At 39.8% G+C, this 19735-nt stretch overlaps 1 protein-coding gene across 2 annotated transcripts; it reads right to left on the bottom strand.

Annotated features, from left to right (window-relative positions):
• Window positions 1-1130: 1130 nt before the first annotated feature.
• slc26a1 (solute carrier family 26 member 1) lies at window positions 1131-19121 on the bottom strand. 2 transcript variants are annotated; one of them, XM_034709057.1, is made up of 8 exons: window positions 18964-19121; window positions 9473-9943; window positions 9087-9293; window positions 8542-8788; window positions 8169-8400; window positions 5757-5940; window positions 5256-5543; window positions 1131-5133 (listed from the first exon to the last, which is right to left on the bottom strand). In XM_034709057.1, exons 2-8 carry the CDS (start codon window positions 9878-9880, stop codon window positions 4552-4554), a joined length of 2148 nt encoding a protein of 715 aa, XP_034564948.1. In that variant the 5' UTR covers window positions 9881-9943; window positions 18964-19121; the 3' UTR covers window positions 1131-4551. The 2 variants fall into 2 exon arrangements, with proteins under 2 accessions (XP_034564948.1, XP_034564949.1); XM_034709058.1 differs by lacking the exon at window positions 18964-19121 and adding an exon at window positions 13940-14127 and having other exon boundaries at window positions 3591-5133.
• Window positions 19122-19735: the final 614 nt, after the last annotated feature.

The following is a 19735-nucleotide window of genomic DNA, read 5'->3' as shown; positions in this document are numbered from 1 at the left end:
GTAAAACCGACCTTTGTGTTTATTAAGACAACCTACAACTAGCATGCCTCCCTCCTAAGCTCCTTGTTAGCACACATTTGTGCAGGTAATGAAAAACGGGGGAGGGATTCAGTATTATTTTATACAGTCTATGGGCTGAACAAGCTCCGAGCTCTGACTCCGTGACAGATCGGATATTGTTGTTACGTAACAAAAACACTGAAGTCTGAAACGGCTGGTTTCACACACATTTACAGAAAGGTGGAGAAATCAGAACAGGGGCAGAATGGATTCTTTTCATTCTCGGGGGGTTTGTAGACATGCCAGGGAAACATATTTCAGGTAAAGAATCATTAAAAAGTCAATTTTGCATGATATGTCACCTTTAAAGAAGCATTTTCTCTATCAGCTTGTCCGTTGTTTACTTCTGCTTTCCGAAACCGGAAAGCCATTGACGTCTGACCCAGCATACTGCAACACAGATCGAACAGAACAGACTACATACTAAATTCAAACACAGTATATAGTAGGCAATACTTACCGTCTACTAAATTAGTAAGTAGTATGTAGCAGGCTGTTTCGAAAACAGCCTATGTCCTTCCTGTGTCCTGTGTCAGTCTTCCTTGTGTTCCCTGTGTTATTTTGGATTTTTTTTATTTATTTAGTTCTTTAGACATTTAATTTCAGTAGTTTTGTTTGAACCTTTTGGTCTTTTGTTTATTAAAACCTTTTTTATTTTAAATCTGCACTTGGGTCCTGCGTCAGTCGTCTCCCAACATGAAAAGTAGATGCAGGATATATTTGAAATTAAATCATAGCATCATATATTACATTATGATTTGTGTGTTGTTTAATATAAAATGTCTCAATGAAGTCAGACATGTTATGTTACAACTTTCCCATGTCTAAATGTAACACTCATCTGTTTTCTAGGGGGGGCGTTGCCATCTGTTCCCCATGATTGTATCGTCATTACACCTTGTTTTAATTTCTGAGAACTCTTTTATTCTAATATTCAAAACTATTTATCAAACTATATCCTGTTGTTTTTTAATTTCACAAACAAGAAAACTTTATGATGAACACACTTTCTTAATATAACAAACCTTACTTATAATAATAATAGAGTTACAGACACAAGTTATTTTTTTAAAAACTTGTCAGTTTAATTAAAGTACTGAGCATTAAAGGCAGAGTAGGTAGAAAAAAATCTTCATACATCCAAACAAATTCAAGCAGACCTTTGAAAAGCTTGATGTAACCACTATCATTATTTGGTTGAATTTAATAAATCCAAAGAATAAATGTATGAAAATACTTTTTTCCATAAATTTACAAGAATGTCTACATCTCATTACAATGCCAGTCCATCAATACTTGTCTTTTAACACGACCATGTTAAATAAAAGTAAAAACAGCTTTATTTTGGAATGTCCTAAAGTTAGAATACGTTCAAGAAATTTGAGTTTTGTTGGCACGTAACAAAAAGACAAATACAATACCAAAAAAATTAACAATAACAATAATAAGTCGATTCATCAGAGACCAAACCTGCTCTGAAATTGCAAGTAACAGAACAGCTTTAACAAATCAGTGTTAGTGACACAAGTAGATAAAACATGTGGCATCACCTGCTGCCATCAATTTACACAAATATAGTTTACAGTTTAGAGAACTATATGAAGTGATTTCATCCAGCTCCTGAGATGAGATTAATATTAGTTTTACTGACGATAGCTGACCTTACTAGCCAACAGTGAATAGTGGAAAGGAGGCTTACAAGCATGCCACAGTAGTTTGAGGTCAAGGCTGTCTCTATGATAAGATATCAGTCCATGTTAGTTACACTAACCTTCTTTCACCACCACAAATGTTGGTGTCTTCATCAAGTTAGCAAGAATTTAACTGGCCTGCTACAAAAAAAATATTGAGGTCTAAGTTAATGGAGGCAGAATCTCCAATGAAAATATCTGAACTCCTAGAAAAGAGCCATACAAGAATTGGGCTAAGGCTAAAGCAATGTAAAATGTTAAAACAACCTCTATTGTTCTCGGTTTTGATGTCATGACGTGTTTTATCTAAAAACAAATATTAGGTTGCTTGAAAATTGAAGAACACACAGTTGTGACCACTAGCGAAGCAATTATGTAGACCTATAGATGAAATATATTCTACAGTGCTTGCTGTGTTAAAAGAAGTATTCACTTTTATCAGTGATGTCATTTGTAGTCCTTTGAAAAGGCCTCTGACACTAAAGCTCAGTGAGTCTTAGCATTGGCATTAAATATACCACATATTCTCTGTAAAGTAATAAACCAGGAGTGTGTTCCATTTTTCATTTCCTGGTCTTTCCCTCCACCTTGCCCACTTCCAGAGTGGGCATAACTGAACAAAACTGTCAATCTTTTACAGATTAAAAAGCCAATCAGCATACCTCCAACAATCAAGCTATACATATGCTGATATGGCCATCGTGTTGAATGACATTTGTAGATAATACACACCAGTTTAAACAAAAGCTTTTCCAACAAGAAATGTGTCATTTTTTCCACTTTCTAATATTTGCTGCTCAGTTATTAATATGTTTTTTTTTTAATGTATCTTTGTTTGTTCATTTTAAAGGCCACTGCCGTCTTCCTGTGACATCTTCAGTTTTTATTGTTTTTCTCACATCTTTATTCTTCTACATAGCTTCAAATATCTTCTTTCTATGCTGAGTCTATATTGTACTATTATTTATTTTTACCCTGCCAGTGAATTATTGCAGGCAAGGCTAGCAACAACTCTAGCCTTGCCTGCTAGCTTAACCTCTGGTTAGGTACTCCCAACAACTCTAGCCTAGCCTGCTAGCTTAACCTCTGGTTTGGTACTCCCAACAACTCTAGCCTAGCCTGCTAGCTTAACCTCTGGTTTGGTACTCGCAACAACTCTAGCCTTGCCTGCTAGCTTAACCTCTGGTTAGGTACTCCCAACAACTCTAGCCTAGCCTGCTAGCTTAACCTCTGGTTTGGTACTCCCAACAACTCTAGCCTAGCCTGCTAGCTTAACCTCTGGTTTGGTACTCGCAACAACTCTAGCCTTGCCTGCTAGCTTAACCTCTGGTTAGGTACTCCCAACAACTCTAGCCTAGCCTGCTAGCTTAACCTCTGGTTTGGTACTCCCAACAACTCTAGCCTAGCCTGCTAGCTTAACCTCTGGTTTGGTACTCGCAACAACTCTAGCCTTGCCTGCTAGCTTAACCTCTGGTTAGGTACTCCCAACAACTCTAGCCTAGCCTGCTAGCTTAACCTCTGGTTTGGTACTCCCAACAACTCTAGCCTAGCCTGCTAGCTTAACCTCTGGTTTGGTACTCGCAACAACTCTAGCCTTGCCTGCTAGCTTAACCTCTGGTTAGGTACTCCCAACAACTCTAGCCTAGCCTGCTAGCTTAACCTCTGGTTTGGTACTCCCAACAACTCTAGCCTAGCCTGCTAGCTTAACCTCTGGTTTGGCTCTCCCAACAACTCTAGCCTAGCCTGCTAGCTTAACCTCTGGTTTGGTACTCGCAACAACTCTAGCCTTGCCTGCTAGCTTAACCTCTGGTTAGGTACTGCCAACAACTCGAGCCTAACCTGCTAGCTTACCTCGAGTGAGCTAAACGTATTCTGTTAGTTTTGTGGCTGAATTATTTCGACTTTGATAATAGGGTCCCATCTCAAAACACGTCTGACAGTTAGAACGCGTCAATTCTAACATTGCTTCTAACATTGCTGTAAATGTCACAGACCTGATAGTGCATCTGTAACTAGTAGCCCTAGCCTCTTCTGCAGATGATACAGAGCGTATACCTCTTCAGTGATCTTGGGAAGCTTGCAAGAGCTAGAAATCTGTTCAGGTCAGCAGCATGCTGGTTTTTGAGCCTGTTGGCTAGTGTAATTGTTCTACCCTAGCCAGAACTTTAAACAGGAATTCTGATGGTACAGTGCTCTTATTGAATGGAGATCATCAGAGAACAAATGCAAACAACACCCTTATCTTTAGTAACGACATGATCCATGTTGGTGCCAGTGATTTGAGGACGAAGCAGTGAAAGAGATCACACAAAGTAACCTCACCAGGAGGTTTGAACTGGTTTGGAAATACAACACTTTGAGGGTACTTTCAAGGCACTATATTGTTGTAGCATATTGTAGCTTATAATATTTTCAAGCAATAGAAATTCAAATATTTTTCTCTGTTTCCTCCAATCATTAAGCACCATTTAAAAAAATGTTTACTGAGTGTGACATCAAAAAACACCAGGAACTGAGGAACACCACTCCTCAGAACACTCACTGTGCAGATCATGTGTCACTTGTCATCTGGTTCAGTTTTTAAGGATTCAAAGTATCAAAAAACAACCATTTGGTACCCCCAAGGTTTCTTGAACAGCTTTCTAAACAAGGCAGCTTCAAAACTACCTAATACAGTTTTGTGATGGATGGAAATATAAAATTGACAACATGACTTATTTGTACACATACAAGTTAGAGGAGAAGGATAAATGGAATACATCTGGACATTTTCTCTATTCCCTTTTATCCCCCAGTGGCTCTACACTACAGAGTCGTCTGACCTGCTTTCTGCTGCTGCAAACATACTTTTAGCATGAAGAACAGCAGCGTGAACTGTATGAAATAGCAGCCTGCTCATGTCTTCATCTTTCGTCCCAAAAAACTGTCCCTTCTGCAGGGTATCAGTGAATGGGGTGTTACAGTTTGCTAGAAGTACACTCACCCCGATCTCTTTATATTCCTTAACCAGCGTTTTAAATGTGCCCAGGCCTGTAGAGTCTATGAATGGAATGGCAGAGCAGTCTAACACTATTGTGTGGAATTCAAGCTCTCTTTGAACGAGTCCTACAATGACCTCCCCATTGTTTGTATCCCCATTTGCCTTGGCCTGCTTCAAGGACACCGCTTTGGCCTTCTTCTCTGCCTTTTTCCTTTTAGTCATCTCCAAGAAAGGCTCAACTCCCACAGCTTTGTAGAGAGATTTAAGGAAGGAGTCTTTGTTGGCGTAGTACAGTGGAGCCTGGAAGCGGAAAACATGAACCCGAGGTGGTGGTAGAAGGTCCTTGTATTCATCCATGTCCTCATAAAGATCTGTATCACTAGCCCGGCCAAGAAGAGACACCTGAAATCAAACATCAGGAAAGAAAACATAAAAGCTTCTTCAGGCACCATACTTCCTTCCTTAAATTATACATTTCAACAGTCTTGATTTTTGTTCAATTGTACCAGCTCTCCTTGACTCACCTTTGGGTTCTGGGTCTTGTAGATGACAGAGCACATTGAAAAAACTACTCCAACAAGGAGGCCCATCTCCACGCTGATCAGAGCTGTGGCGGACATTGCAACCAGCCAAACGATGGCATCGTTCTTACTGGCACGCCACTTAGACGGGACATCTTTGAACTTCCTTAGCGCCCCCCGAAGGCTTACAATAATAATACAGGCAAGAACACACTTTTGGAGGGCGTAAAAGAAAGGCGCAAAGAAGAGGAGGACAAGAAGGACTACCAGGGCGCTGATCAGACTTGATATCTGAAGAAGCAAAGAAATTAAGAGAGGTAGAAAAAGAATCATTTAGTTGTGCACAACTTCCAAAGTTGACATTCGCAGATAAAATATAGATTGATATGCTCCAATATGGGCTCAGGACTGACCTCAGAAATCTAAGAACTTGCCAACAACTCCCAAAAAGAAATGTATGAATGTGATTGAGCATTATAATTTGGGTACAAGTATGTATGTTACCTGTGTTTGGCAGCCTGTTGAGTCCTTCACCATAGTTTTTGCCAATGCTGCACTGGTGGTGAAGCAGTGAAAGAAGGAGGGAATGATGTTACAGAAACCGATGGCCAGCATCTCTTGGTTGGGACGAACTGTGTAGCCATTTTTCTTAGCGAACATCTCGGACAGCGACACTGTGAAGGCAAAACTGCCAAAGAAAAATAAATGTGGTTAACAAAGTGAGGCTGAGTTCATCTTTACCTTCATCAAAATACATGATGTGTGGACCCTTTAGGGCCTGGTGTGAACCTATATCAAGGGTCAAAATACTGTATTTGCTTTGCATGACGGATTCCTCCTACAAAATTGTAAGTAACATGTCATTTTGGTCCCAGTACAATCAATATTAAAGGTGACATATCATGCAAAATCAACTTTCTAATGGTTCTCTACCTGAAATATGTTTCCCTGGCATGTCTACAAACCCCCTGAAAATGAAAAGAATCCATTCTGTACCTGTTCTGATTTCTCCACCTTTCTGTAAATGTGTGTGAAACCAGCCGTTTCAGTTTTCAGTGTTTTTCATACGTCATAACGTCATCCAGTCTGTAACAGAAGTCAGAGCTCGGAGCTTGTTCAGCCTGTAGACTGTATAAGATACAACTCAACCCCTCCTCTGTTTTTCATTCCCTGCACACGTGTGCTAACAAGGAGCTTAGGAGGGAGGCATGCTAGTTGTAGGCTGTCTTAATAAACACAAAGGTCGGTTTTACTCCCCACGTCTGCAGATTTGAAGATCTAGTGCAGTGGTCCCCGAACTACGGCCCGCCTCCACATTTGGCCCGGCCCCCTGAACAATAGCCTACCAGAGACGGTTATTTGGTTATTATTTATTTCACAAATAGTGTTATTTATTTCCTGACTTTTTTCTGTGAAGATCCCGGAAAGGGTTATTAATATTTGGTTATGTGTGGCTTTCTGGAAAACAATAAATGTTTTACGTTTAGGCACCCCTGCGATCGTCACACTTTTCCTGTTACAAACTGACCCCGGCCCCCATCAGAGAAGGGAAAAGTTATGTGGCCCACACAGGAAAAAGATTGGGGACCCCTGATCTAGTGGATGATTTTTATTTTTCATGGAAAAGTGCTAGCGCTAGTTAGCATAGCCACTTAGCTACATGTTTGTAGCTGTGTACCAAGACACACGTCGACATACTGACAAATAAAACAACAAGAAACACTAAATCTGTGACCAATGGTTCAGAAAGGTCCTGCTGCAGGCGCCTCTCCGTCAGGATCAGATTCTGGATCAGATTCAGAGGGTTGAAGTAACGCGGGTCTGTGAGCAGCCGTGTATATTCAGCCAACATGTAAACATTAGATCAACGTGCTGGAGAGCCGAGGCCACATCCACTTCCTGAGGGGGCGTGGTCAGAGAGCTCATTCGAATTTAAAGGCACAGACACAGAAAACAGCCTGTTCTGAACAGGGCTGAGAAAGAGGGGTATACAGGCAGACCAAAATCTGATTTCAAAGTGTTTTTTTGAGCATAAACTTTAAAGACATGTTTTGGGGACCTCTTAGACCAATATATTTTGATTGAAAAAGAGCGTAATATGTCACCTTTAAGATAAATAATGCTTTGTTTTTAATGTATCCTTAAGCTTCTGAAATTGAGACCCATTTTTAGTCTTTTAAACTAAGTGTATCAATGCTTCTTGAAGAGTGGTTACATCAATCAAACAGGCAGCTTTTGTGTTATATACAAGCGGAAACCTCCGGTCTAAAAATATGAGTCAATGCGGAAGTGCTAAAAGCTGCAGTTCATCGAGGATCCACTTGAGGCTGGCTCCTGAAGTACAGGAAGTCACATACACATGAATGGGAAAAAGACGATCTTTACAGCAGAAATAAACATGTTTACAGCCTGGTACTAAAGACCAGTGTAGTCTGGATAGCTCACTTTCCAATCGGCTCACACTGTATGGGGGGGTATATTTCTTCTAACGCAACAATTTCGAAGATATTGAGATTACGAGTCCTCCAATGAGAGGCACAGCTGACTGCGGGAACACTGTAGCTGTTGACTAGGAGGCTCAAACTCCACCTCTTTACGTCAACCACTTGATAGCAACAATATGGCTGCCTCCAACGATCGGCCTCAAATAGCGCTTCAGAAAAAGTTGGGTGACGTCACGGATCCTACGTCCATTTTTTTTTACAGTCTATGATTATATAGTAAACAAAATAGATCCAGAAGTGTCCATAGATGTGTGTCTGTTTAGAGTGCAATCAGATATCAGCCTGGACAATGAGGGCACATGTTTTATCACACTAGGTGGCTATCTAGCCAATAAATCATACTTAGAAAAACACAGATAAGAAACCCATGTTGATGACAAGATAACATTGTACTAAATATGGTGTAAATTACCTAATGACAGCTAGAGGAATGGCATCCAGCGCCACCCGTGGCATCAAGCTAAAGCTTGGCACCTGGGGAGGAATGAACCCTGTGGGTATGTGACCAGAAACACTGGAGCTGTAACGACTGTTTAGGTCCCCAAAGTGGCTAGCAAGTGTGGCTCCTGCCACCACTACCAGCTCAGTTGGCAGAGGGATCTTTAGACGGTTCTTGAAGCGCTCCTGGATTTCCTTCCCTGCCACTGTAATTAAAAAAAAAAGAGGTTTTTCTGTATTAAAGACAATCATGAATTAAAATTCACACTATACTCCATTTTATAGAAATAGGTATATTAAAAGCGTGATTTAAAATAATAAGGAATAAGTACAAAAGATTCCTTTACCCAGTACAGAAATACAGATAGCGCTAGTGATGAGGTCACACAGGTTGGTCTTATGAATGTTGGTAAAGATGTTGATCCAGGTGACAACAACTGTTCCGTATCCCTGGTGACGGGGAATCTTCAGACCCAGCAGGTATTTAGCCTGCACGGTCAAGATGGTAAAAGAGGCTCCTGTTGCGAAACCATCAAGCATAGGAGCTGAGAGGTACACAGAGACGAAGCCAAGGCGGAATATAGCCATCATGACCTGGTGAGAGGAACGGGGTGGAAGCAGCAAGAGAAGAGAGGGTTTGAAGTTATGTATGAATGACACTATTTTTTGTTATAGACTTTCATAAACTGTGGTGTTTGATTTATCTCAAAATTAAGATCATTTTGTTCCTCATAAACTATTAAAATAGTTTGAAAAAAACATTAAGGTAGTTTTCCTCAAACATTGCTCTTTAGCTAAACTTATGAACAAAAACTGCTCCTGGTCATTTTAATTTAGATGAACCTTAGGTAGAGCTTCTGGACCTAAGGTCAGAATATAACTGTTACCTTACCTGGTAGATGCCAGCCAGGAATGTAAGGGCAGAAGCAATGGCGATGGCGTAGCATTCCTTCTCACACTGCACACCCATGAGATCCACACTGTGACGATTAGCATCTGTAAGGTTAGTGCCCAGTGTGACATTAAACACACCAGGACCAGACACTTTGGAGTCTTCATTTAGATCAAAACCTGCCAGGAACAGCTCCTTATACACCACCTGTAGACATCAACAGAACCTAATCTTAATCAAATAAATACAACCTGGGACTTTATATAACTTTCAGAAATAACCAATTATTGATCATTTACAATCTGACTGTATGCTTCACAATGTGCTGATGAAAATTGAATAAGCATCCATGTTCTGATTTTTTCACATCAGTTATGGTCCATTACCTGTCCCACCATGAGGCTCATGAGGCTGAAGATCCCTACAGAAACATGTCTGGATGTGCCCATTAGGAAGTAGATGATGTTGGCATAAAATGATGTATATAAACCATAGATAGGCGCCACTCCTGCTAGCAAGCAATATGCAATGGCCTGAGGCACCAAAATGATACCGATGATCAGCCCAGACATCACATCACCCCAGACATACTCGCGAAGCTTGTATTTAGGCAGCCAGCGCACCACAGGGAAGAACCCAGTCAGAGTCGATCGAACTCGGGGCGCAGAGCAGGTCGCACCCTTCTTCAGCTTGGATTTGAAGACTGAAACTGCAGGCTGGCGCTGGCGAACCTTGCGTTCCAGGAGAGGTTGCAGGGCCACTGTGGCTTCTGCAACCTTGGTGACCTCTTCCATGTCTTCGGCAGGAAGAGGTGGTAGCAAGGCGGGGGTAATGGGGTAGGGAGGTCAGCTGTGCTTCTGCGTGATGATCATATGACGGCAACAGGAAGGGAAACAGACAAGGAGATAGAAGCAATGAATACCAGAGGAGAATAATTCAGTCAACAGACATTACACTGTTTCTTAAAAATGTATTAAAGGAAACAACCTTGGGCCCACATGTATAGAAATTCAAAGCCAGATCTTGTACAAAATTAATTTGCATGGTATAAAAGTTGTAGTATTCATTTTCAATCTGAATTGGATTCAGAGGATTTATTTGAATTTAAGTTTAAGCAAAAATACTGCAAAGGCTCCAAAGTACATGTGTTCTTTAAATGCATGGGTCACAATGTCAGTCCGTGACTGCTAAATTAGCCCTCACAGTGAGTGTAAAGTCAGTCAGTCAGTCAGTCAGTCAGTCAGTCAGTCAGTCAGTCAGTCAGTCAGTCAGTCAGTCAGTCAGTCAATAAAACAAAATGTAGAGATCAAGTTTCAGTTCATTCACACTCCGCTTTATAAAAATGTTATTGGACTAACATTTTGGCAAACGTGTCAGCTTCTTTTCCCAGAGCACAAGTCACAAGCAATACTCTAATTGGTTATCTATTCCCTTTGTACTGATGTGGTGTGATAAAGGGATTGAGGTTAAATGAGGTCAGAGTTATCATTCAAGTATGACAGATGAATAGGAGATCTAAGAAGATGAATCACCAGCAAATGGCCACTTTGAACATGTGCTCTGTCTTAGGTTTAGGAGCTAAAAGAGGAATAGAAAAAAAGGATTCTGTACAGGTGACATATCTAACCACAGCAGTGGTTTTTGGTCTGGCGATGTCCCTTGTGTGGTTAGTCAACCAATTTGCTTCTGACCTAGTGGCAACCTTGTGGCGTGGAAAAGGAAGCCGACTTAGTGTCATAACCTGCCATTCCTGGTATGACGTATAGAGGCTGGCTTCAAAAGTAAGTTAGTGTGCCATGTAATAAAAAGCCAAACTTCACCACAGGATTGAAAGTTAAATGCTTTTGGTGTCCACGGCTCATATACCATCTATAATGGGAGTGATTTTTTCTGGGAAACTCCCACATTAATATTCTATCAGGGCTTAAAGTCATGCTTTATTAAAAGCTTGGCTGCTCTCACTTAGAGGTGGTGTTGGTGTATTTTGATGGTGTTTCATGTCAATATAAGCAAACAATATGGTTTGCCGTTAACTTAATAGTACAAATTGACCACCTATGTTATCTATTTTTTCCCCTCTGAGTAAAATACCAGTCTAATTATAGTCTAATTATACTAATGTTTAATCAGCAATTAACCAGTATCAGTGTTTGCTGTCATCATAAGAGGCTTGTTAGCTTAGCTTGATAACTAGCTAAATAGCCAGTTAATAAATAAGCCTGTGCACAGAATGTTTAACTGTATAACTTAGATAACATAGCATTTAGTAAGCCTTAGCTCTGCTCCAGCTGCACCCTCTTATCTAATTCTGTTCCAACTGCAACCTTATGATCTCTTTGCTAAACAAAAGGCTTCTTAACGGCAGTCAACAAACCAATAGGTGATGTATCAGGGACTGTCTCTAAGTTTTTTAAGGACCATATATTTTTGGGGAAAATGTCTGAAAAACTAGATAAATATAGTAAATGACTGTCTCTGTAAGGATGAGTTAGTATTAACCCAGCAATTCCCCATATTCCCATGATAAAATCTAAATGTTAATTCATCCAAAACTTTCTATGACTAAAAACTTGCGATCTACAGACACCATCATGAGCCACAGTTGGACCTTGCATTTGTTCAACTAAGCCAAGATTAGCATAATAGCATCCTACACTTAAATGGTGAATATGTTAAATTATGTGTTTTAAACATCAGTTTGTTGATTGGATGATGGTCTCTGTAATTGTCAGCATGTCAGGATTTTGTCTTCAGAATTTAGCTTAAAGCTTTGCTTAGCCTAAGTTCAGCCTCACAGAACTGCTAGTGTGGCTAACTTGTGAAAAAAATGCTCTGTTATTCACATGTTTAAGCAGTGACTTCCTGAAACAACTGTAATCACTTCTTTGTTCCAGTGTCTTTAACAACATATTTTATGAACCCTAGCTATAGATTTGAAGTGACCTTTTTTTTTTTTTTTTTTATTATGACTACTTCCAGAAGCTGACGGTATTAACTGACATACATTATTGTAACTTTTTCTTTCATTATTTTTCAAGGTAGAAATGTACCCCTGTGAATGTAGCTTGCAGTGAGTGGCGTACAAAAAGCCTCTCCTACAGGGTGAATTGTTTTTCGGTAGCAGTTGTGTCTCAGCTATAAGATACTCGTGTCTCAGAAACCATAAAACACTTTAAAGGATGTTTTATCAGCTTCTGTCTTCACAGCAACAGGGGCATGTGCTTTGATTTATACTTCCTGGCTAGGCTGGCAACTCCCATAGACTGATACAACACACTGATAGAGTGGAGGAGTACAGTTGTCTGATTATTACATCATAAATGTTCTTTTATAAATACAGCTGTTTTATTTTTCTCTTTAAGAGCACAGAGGAGAATAGTTTCAATACACAAAGTACTAGTGCATCATCAAAAAGAATCACAAGAACACTGTTTTGTTTCACACTCCTCCAACAGATTCAAACTGTCCACCTAAACAAGGTTTCTAACACAGACACTTGATTAACTGATGAACATTACAGGAGTCACACTGAGGACCTATTGGAACAGAAACATTAAATCCTCCACTATGTCAGTCATGAATAGCCCTGAAAACAATTGATTAAAGACTTTCTGTAAACCATTTCTAATCAGTGTTCTTCACCTTTAATCATGGGATATAAAAGCCCCCATCACTGTTTAGAAATGCTTTGGAAACACTTTCTTTGTAGAGAGCGCTTCCTATTTGAGTGGAGTTAAATCTATTCTATGCAGTCATGTTAAAGTCTGAATGAAAGATTTTCTTCACATGCTAAACAAGGAGGTTTTATAGACTTTCAACAATACAGATAACATGGCATAACTAAAGAAACCAGCTGTTCTACTCCTTGAAATGAGGAAAGTCCATCACATTTTCAAAAGAGCCAGCAAAACTTTTTCTAACTTTCTCTAGCTTAGAAACACGGTGATTCAGAGGACAGGTTTTTTTTTAAAAGGTTGCTAATCATTGCCCACACTTCTGTGTTTCATTGATTTAGCAACACCAAGAGACAGATTTCAATTGATTTGACATTAAAGAAAATGGGAACAGATATTACTCATCACAATGTCCCACTCAGGTGCTTGACTTTAATGAGGTAGAGATAAGATGACTCATGTCCAAAACAAGTCAGGTAAAAATATGAAACTTTCTTTTAAAGCTCCTGTGAGGAGTTTTTGACTTTTGATGAAACACACTGAAATGAACAATGAGGCCTCTGTATGACCTGCAGAAGCAAACAAGACCATCAACAGCAAAATGACAACTTTTGTATTGTAGTTTTTAACGTCTGTAACCACTATTTTTTACTCTTTTTTTCTACAGCAGCACAAAAAAAACTTAGTTTAGATTGCAAGAACAGGATAAAAACAGCAAAGATGGAGGAGGTACCACAAAATCACCTGAATTCCTCACAGGAGCTTTAAATTGAAATGGTCCATTTGTAAAGAGCCCTTACAGACCAACAAGAACTGCTACCGAAAATGGAGAGAAAAATTTCCCCCCATCTCTTCGTCTTATTTATTAATCTATCAACTTACTTACTTACTTACCTATTGACTTACTTTTACTTACTCACTTATTTATTGCAAAACTCTCAAAAGTTCTAATCAGACCAGACTGTGTGTTAATCTTCTCATTGGACCACAGAAGCAGAGAACAGCAAATTAATACAAGGTCAATACAATGCCCATGTGAAGGACAATTAATGATTATAGATGCACCTAAAATGCTTTATGGGAACAATTCTCTAGACTCATATTAGGCTGATTTCCCTGGATATCATAATCCAAAAATATATAACACTCAGATCGAACCAGTAATGCTTGATAACTCACCTGCAATCACAGCCTCAAGAACCAACAAGACCCAAAGTCTTTGATGGGTTGTGTATAAATCGGCTCCGTGGTTACCGTTCTCACTCTGTCTCATGCACTGCCGGTCTATCTCTCCCTCTCTCTGTCTCTCTCACTCTTTTTATAGGTTCCTGTGGTCATCCGTGTAGTCAGACAGCAAATGTGAGTGTGATCTGTGCTGGATAAATATTAAGATAAGAGCAGCCCTTTGCTCCCCCTTACACTGTTCCCTATTGGCTTGTCCATCTAGAGAGGGTTGGACTGATCATGTGTGTTTGTTTGTGTGTGTGTGTATGTGTGTGAGAGAGAGAAAGGCAACTCTGGACAGAAGGTTAAGTCAAGCTTTTCTTACTGAATAACAGTATTTAGCAGGCCGGCAAGAGGCCGGGGCCTGAGTTTGTGCTTGCAAAGTGAAAATGAGAACAGAGTAGACATATATGTCAGCATGTTGTACTGTTTAAATGCACCCTGTAGTAAGAGGGGTTTGCATAGTAAACAGGAGATAAGCTGTACCTGAGGTGCAATGAGTAAAGAAATGCCTCTGTTATCAGTGTGACCTGTGTGAGAAACAACTCATACATGTCTTAAATAGTCACATATCACACATGACAGAAGCTGGACTCATTAACACAAATAGTGAAAAAACACATGGTGAGTGGTATTATTTTTCTCTCATATAATGACCTTGATCTATAAGTAGGACTCTTATCATTGTAGTTTCATGTTTAGAAAACTGACCTACTAAACTACCCTAGAAGAAAAGGTCAGTACAGGTTATCACTACTAATAGGCAGTTACTTTGTAATAATATTAAATAGTGTTGGATGTTGTTGCCAAATCCTTTCAAACCGAAGACAACCAACCTGTAAAATGAAACACCTCTCCTGATGATTATGTGTTTCAGCGTTTGATAATATGATGTTGGAAGTTAAACAATTTGATAAAGATAGCCTCCTAATAACAAAGACATGTACTTTATTACTGCAATCACGTTTTTAAAGTGATTCATAATTCAGTCTTTTTTAGGCAGCTGAAGTGTCCCTTTATTTTCATCCAATCAGAAAGTCTCCTGGTATAGACTTGAAGCTGGCTTGAAAAATATACATCCCCATCTTGTCCATATATAGGCCTATAGAGGTAAAGGCTGTCTTACTGTTGTGTAATAAAGCAGAGGTTCAGACTCATTTAAAAAGGTATCTATTGCTTTCTGTAATCCTTATTTTGTTGTTAGACATGACAATTGTGTTGTCTGCATACATTGGTATCATAAGGTGAATGTAGCTACTGATTACTGTGTCCTCAAAACTGAACAAATTCTGTGGTGTACCCTTTGTGTTCGAAAAACACACCTTCAAAGTGCCTTCTTAGGTGCTCCAGGTATTTAGTGTAAACTTGTTATATAAGCCCTGCAAGGTTTGTGGGATTAGTCTAATAGTCAGGAAAGTCTTTTGTTTTATTCAAGTGTGTTCCCTTGATTCTGTTTTACATTAAACGTCATACTTGTGAAATGACCCTGTGAAAAATAACAGACCACATCTTACTGGAATGTGAGCTTCTGGTAAGAAGTCATGGTCATTTTTCCTCGATTGTGTATTTGTCATTTTGTGTATTCTTTATACATAAACAAATTGCCACCACAAGTAGTGCCTTTGTACAAAGAGAGCACAGTTTACCAAAGTCAAATTCCTTCTGTGTTCAAGCATACCTGGCCAATAAAGCTGATTCTGATTCTGAAGGGTCCCATCCATATTTATCAGTATGTAGCTATCGATTACTGTGTCATCAAAACTGATGGGCTGACAGCCACTAATAGGTAGTCTTTGAACAAAGACCAATAAAGAACAGTATAAGAGTGTCAAACTGATGTTTAAAATGATGTGTTTTTATAAAGGATCTCATTCTGTGGTGTAACCTTGGTGTTTGAAAAAGACACCTTGTAAGTGCCTTCTTGGGTGCTCCAGGTATTTAGATTTAAAACTTGTTATATAAGCCCTGCAAGGTTTGTGAGATACATTTAATACTTCAGAAAGTCTTTCTTTTTTATTCAAGTGTGTTTACTTAATTCTGTTTTACATTAAACTTAAAATGTTGTGTATTCTTTATACATAATCAGATTTCCACCACAAATTGTCCCATGCATATTTATCAGTATGTAGGGATACATTTTAAACGCACAAATTCTGTAATCTCCAAGCTATCTACTATCCAATTTTCACCGGTCCTTATTTTTGACTATGCCAGTGTGCAACTACCTGATTTCAAAATTTCAAGGCCAGATAGAAAAGTCAAGAGCTCACAAAATGGGCTGGTGCCTCTTGCAGTGGCGGTTTTGGGGAGGGGCCAACAGGGGCCAGTGCCCCTGTAAAACTGAACCTGGACCCCCCTGTGGCCCCCCCTCCACACCAAACAAATATTATTGCCTACAATACAAAAAGCTTTGGTATCGAGCCGATGTTACACTTGGTGTGGCACTTGGTTCCAGTCCCTTAGAGCGCTGAGGGACTCATGTTGAGTGTAAACAGCCAAACAGCTGCTGTCAGTCTGCATGTTGATCTAGTACACAGTAGTATATATGTCTAGTATAAAGGGATGCACTGATGTTTTGCCAGTTTGTTCTCAGCCGGTCCTCGCCCTTCTCAGTCTCTTTTGTCAGGGTTGAATGAGTCCCTCTGACAACACCCTTGGCCCCAGCCTGGCCCCCCCAGTAAAACTGGTCTAGAACCGCCACTGGCCTCTTGACAAACAGCAGGTGTCCTTTGTATTTTGTCGTCCTAGCGTCAGCCTTAACAGCCTAAACACACTACTTAACAAACCACTGTAACTCCACTACTATTTCTGGTAACCAGTTGGGTATCCAGTAACTTTCAAATTCAATAACACAGTTGCAATTCTAGAAATTTAAAAGAGTCATTACTTGTTACATCGTGACAAATTGTAAACAACTACATAAAATACCATCCGACTTGATGGGCAAGGTTTTGCCTTTCTCAGCACAGTCGCCTCATGGGAATAATATTGCGCACACACAATGACTGATTCCTCCTCAAGGTAAAGGACAAGAATGTAGTGGTAAAGCATAGTCCATGTGCAAGAAGGAAAACCTTGTCCACTGACAACAAGTAATTGTAATCTCACGAAGCACCTAACCAAACAACACGCTTGTACAGTTAAGCTAGTTGCCAGAGAGTCAGTGACACTACATGTCATATTTACCTGCTCACACACTGAGGGCAGAGGCTGCTGTATAAAGTGTCCATCAGTTTTAACCACTGACACTCATTCACTATATTACTAAGAGCAAGAAGTCTTCAACTCAACTCAACTCAAACTTTATTTATAGAGCACGTTTAAAACAACCAGAGTTGACCAAAGTGCTGTACAGGACAAAAACAGCACAAATGACAATATAATACTAAAATACAATACTAAAATACGTAAACAGTGCAAATGTATAATAAAAGTCTTGACCAAGGATACTTTGATGTGGGACTGCAAGAGCTGGGATCGAACTACCAACCTTCCAATTGTGAGTGTCCCTCTCCAGTCACCACTGAGCCACAGTCATCCCACATGAAACCAGAATGCTAACACTGACTGACAAGCACAAACTCTGCAAAGTCTTTTTGGAATCTACAGGAGAAATTGACTCAGTCTTGACCTTCTTCCAGTCTTGGGGCAGCAGTAGCTCAGTTCATAGGGACTTGGCTTGGGAACCGAAGGGTCGCCGGTTTGATTCCCAGTATGGACGAAGTTTGGCAAGTGGACTGGTGGCTGGAGAGGCGCTGGTTCACTTCAGGTGAACTTGAGCAAGGCACCAAACCCCCAACTGCTCGGGTGTGCTGGTTGATGGCAGCATCCTCACTCTGACATCTCTCCCTAAGCATGTTCACTGCATGTGTCCAAAAGATAGCACGAGTGAAAAAATTGAATTTCCCCCATGTGGATTAATAAAGTACCTTTCTTTCTTTCCAGAGTTCAGAGTTTAGGGATAGAGGAGCTGCTGGAACATCAGCCTTTGCTTCACTACATGTATGAATGAATCTTCAATTAGAACTGACTTCATGATTCTCCCTGAACAAGTTAGTAGCTTTAAGGGGTGTTGTTAATGGAAAGCCATTGTGAGCTCAGCAGTGTTACCCCATTCAACACTGTGAAGGCCACAAAACTTCCACAAGCTTTTAAACTACTTTTAGAATCTTATGAATCTTTGAATAAAACCTAACAAGCTGCATTGTCAGAAGTCTAAATTCTCAAACCAAACTGCTTGCAGAGAATGTCACTACCCCTCTGTATCTCATTTATGGCAGCTGCAATGAATTCCAGTGCGATGTTAAAAGTATTCAGGGAACATCAATAGATAGAGAATGTCATCTTTATATTTGCTGTTTATCTAATATTTGACAACATATATACTGTGTATATCCTTTATCATAACAAAAATAAATACAGGAAGTAAAACGCTTGTTTTCTAATAAGAAATAAGACTATGAATTCTTTACTAAGCTTCTGATTTACTCGTAAGTACTGCTAAAATGCACTGTCTGAGACAATAGTGGGTCTGTTTATATGCAAGTGTGTGTGTGTGTCATTGTATGCATTATTTACTTGAATGAATGGCATCATTGTAAGAAGGCAGTTAACTTCATTAAGTTCTTCTCATACAGTCAGTCACAGACATTATTGAAGTCTAGGTCACAACTAACACATAAAAGGAGAGAGGGCTTCGTTTGGGCATGTGTATATCTTGACAATATCACTGGAAATCAGTGTGCCTATACAGCAAGACCACACAGTCATGAGATGTAAGGGGGTTTCAAGCCTGTCTCATCACCTCTGTTCACCCCTCACTGCAAAGCAAAATAGAACATTTGACCTGAGAGGATTACTGCACTGCCCCTTTAAATCCACCGGCAGCATCCATCTGCCTGCATGTCTGCTCCCTCACATCCTCATTTTCAGACACAGTTTGTTTTTCTGCATTAGACAATAGAGAGAGGGAGACTCACCCAGTGAGAAGCAGCAGCTCGAGTGCAAACAGGAGGCAGCACTGGCCATGCCTCCCTGTGTGGTTCCTCCGTATCCACCATCAGTATGTTTATTCAGTCGGCTGTCAACTCTGCTGCTGCTCACTGACTGCTTTTGTCTTCTTCCTGTTTCCTTTTGCAAAGCATGATGGGAGAAGCTACCCCTGTGACTTTCCTGGCCGTGGATTGGAACTGAGCCGAGGGGGAGGGGAGAGAGGAGAGGAGACAGAGGGAGGGTGGAGGGTCTGGATGATGGTTGCCATGGTGACTAAGCTCCTGCTGATAGTTGTATGTGTGTGCAAAATTCATATCCTCTACAAAACTCCTGGTCTACTATTGTCTTAATCAATAACTGATATGGATTTAAGAATGTTTAATGACTGAGAGCTGTCTACATGTCCAAAACACTGTCTCTCTGAATTTATGATAAAAGAGTTTAATGTAAGAATCACATTGTATGCATAATATGATGCATTTTAAGGTATTAATGAAATATCTGTAACGTAAATCATATATATGGGATATAATAACATAAATAGTATTATAAACATTAGTATAAACAAAGTAGATTGGCCTCCTTTACTAATGGGAACTTGTGAACAGATATTCAGACAGAAGCCAATGATGCTTTAAAAGTCTCTAAGTAACTGGAAATCACAACGTCACATTCAGATTTATTATTTCGTATATATATTTTAATAAATTTTCAAAGTGGACATCAACAACAACAACAACAACAAAAAACAGAAACTAG

The sequence above is a fragment of the Notolabrus celidotus genome, chromosome 19, assembly GCF_009762535.1.
Source record: "Notolabrus celidotus isolate fNotCel1 chromosome 19, fNotCel1.pri, whole genome shotgun sequence".
Taxonomy (NCBI): Eukaryota; Metazoa; Chordata; class Actinopteri; order Labriformes; family Labridae; genus Notolabrus; species Notolabrus celidotus.
Note: the sequence above shows the minus strand (reverse complement) of the source record. Positions and strands in the feature narration are given on the sequence as shown.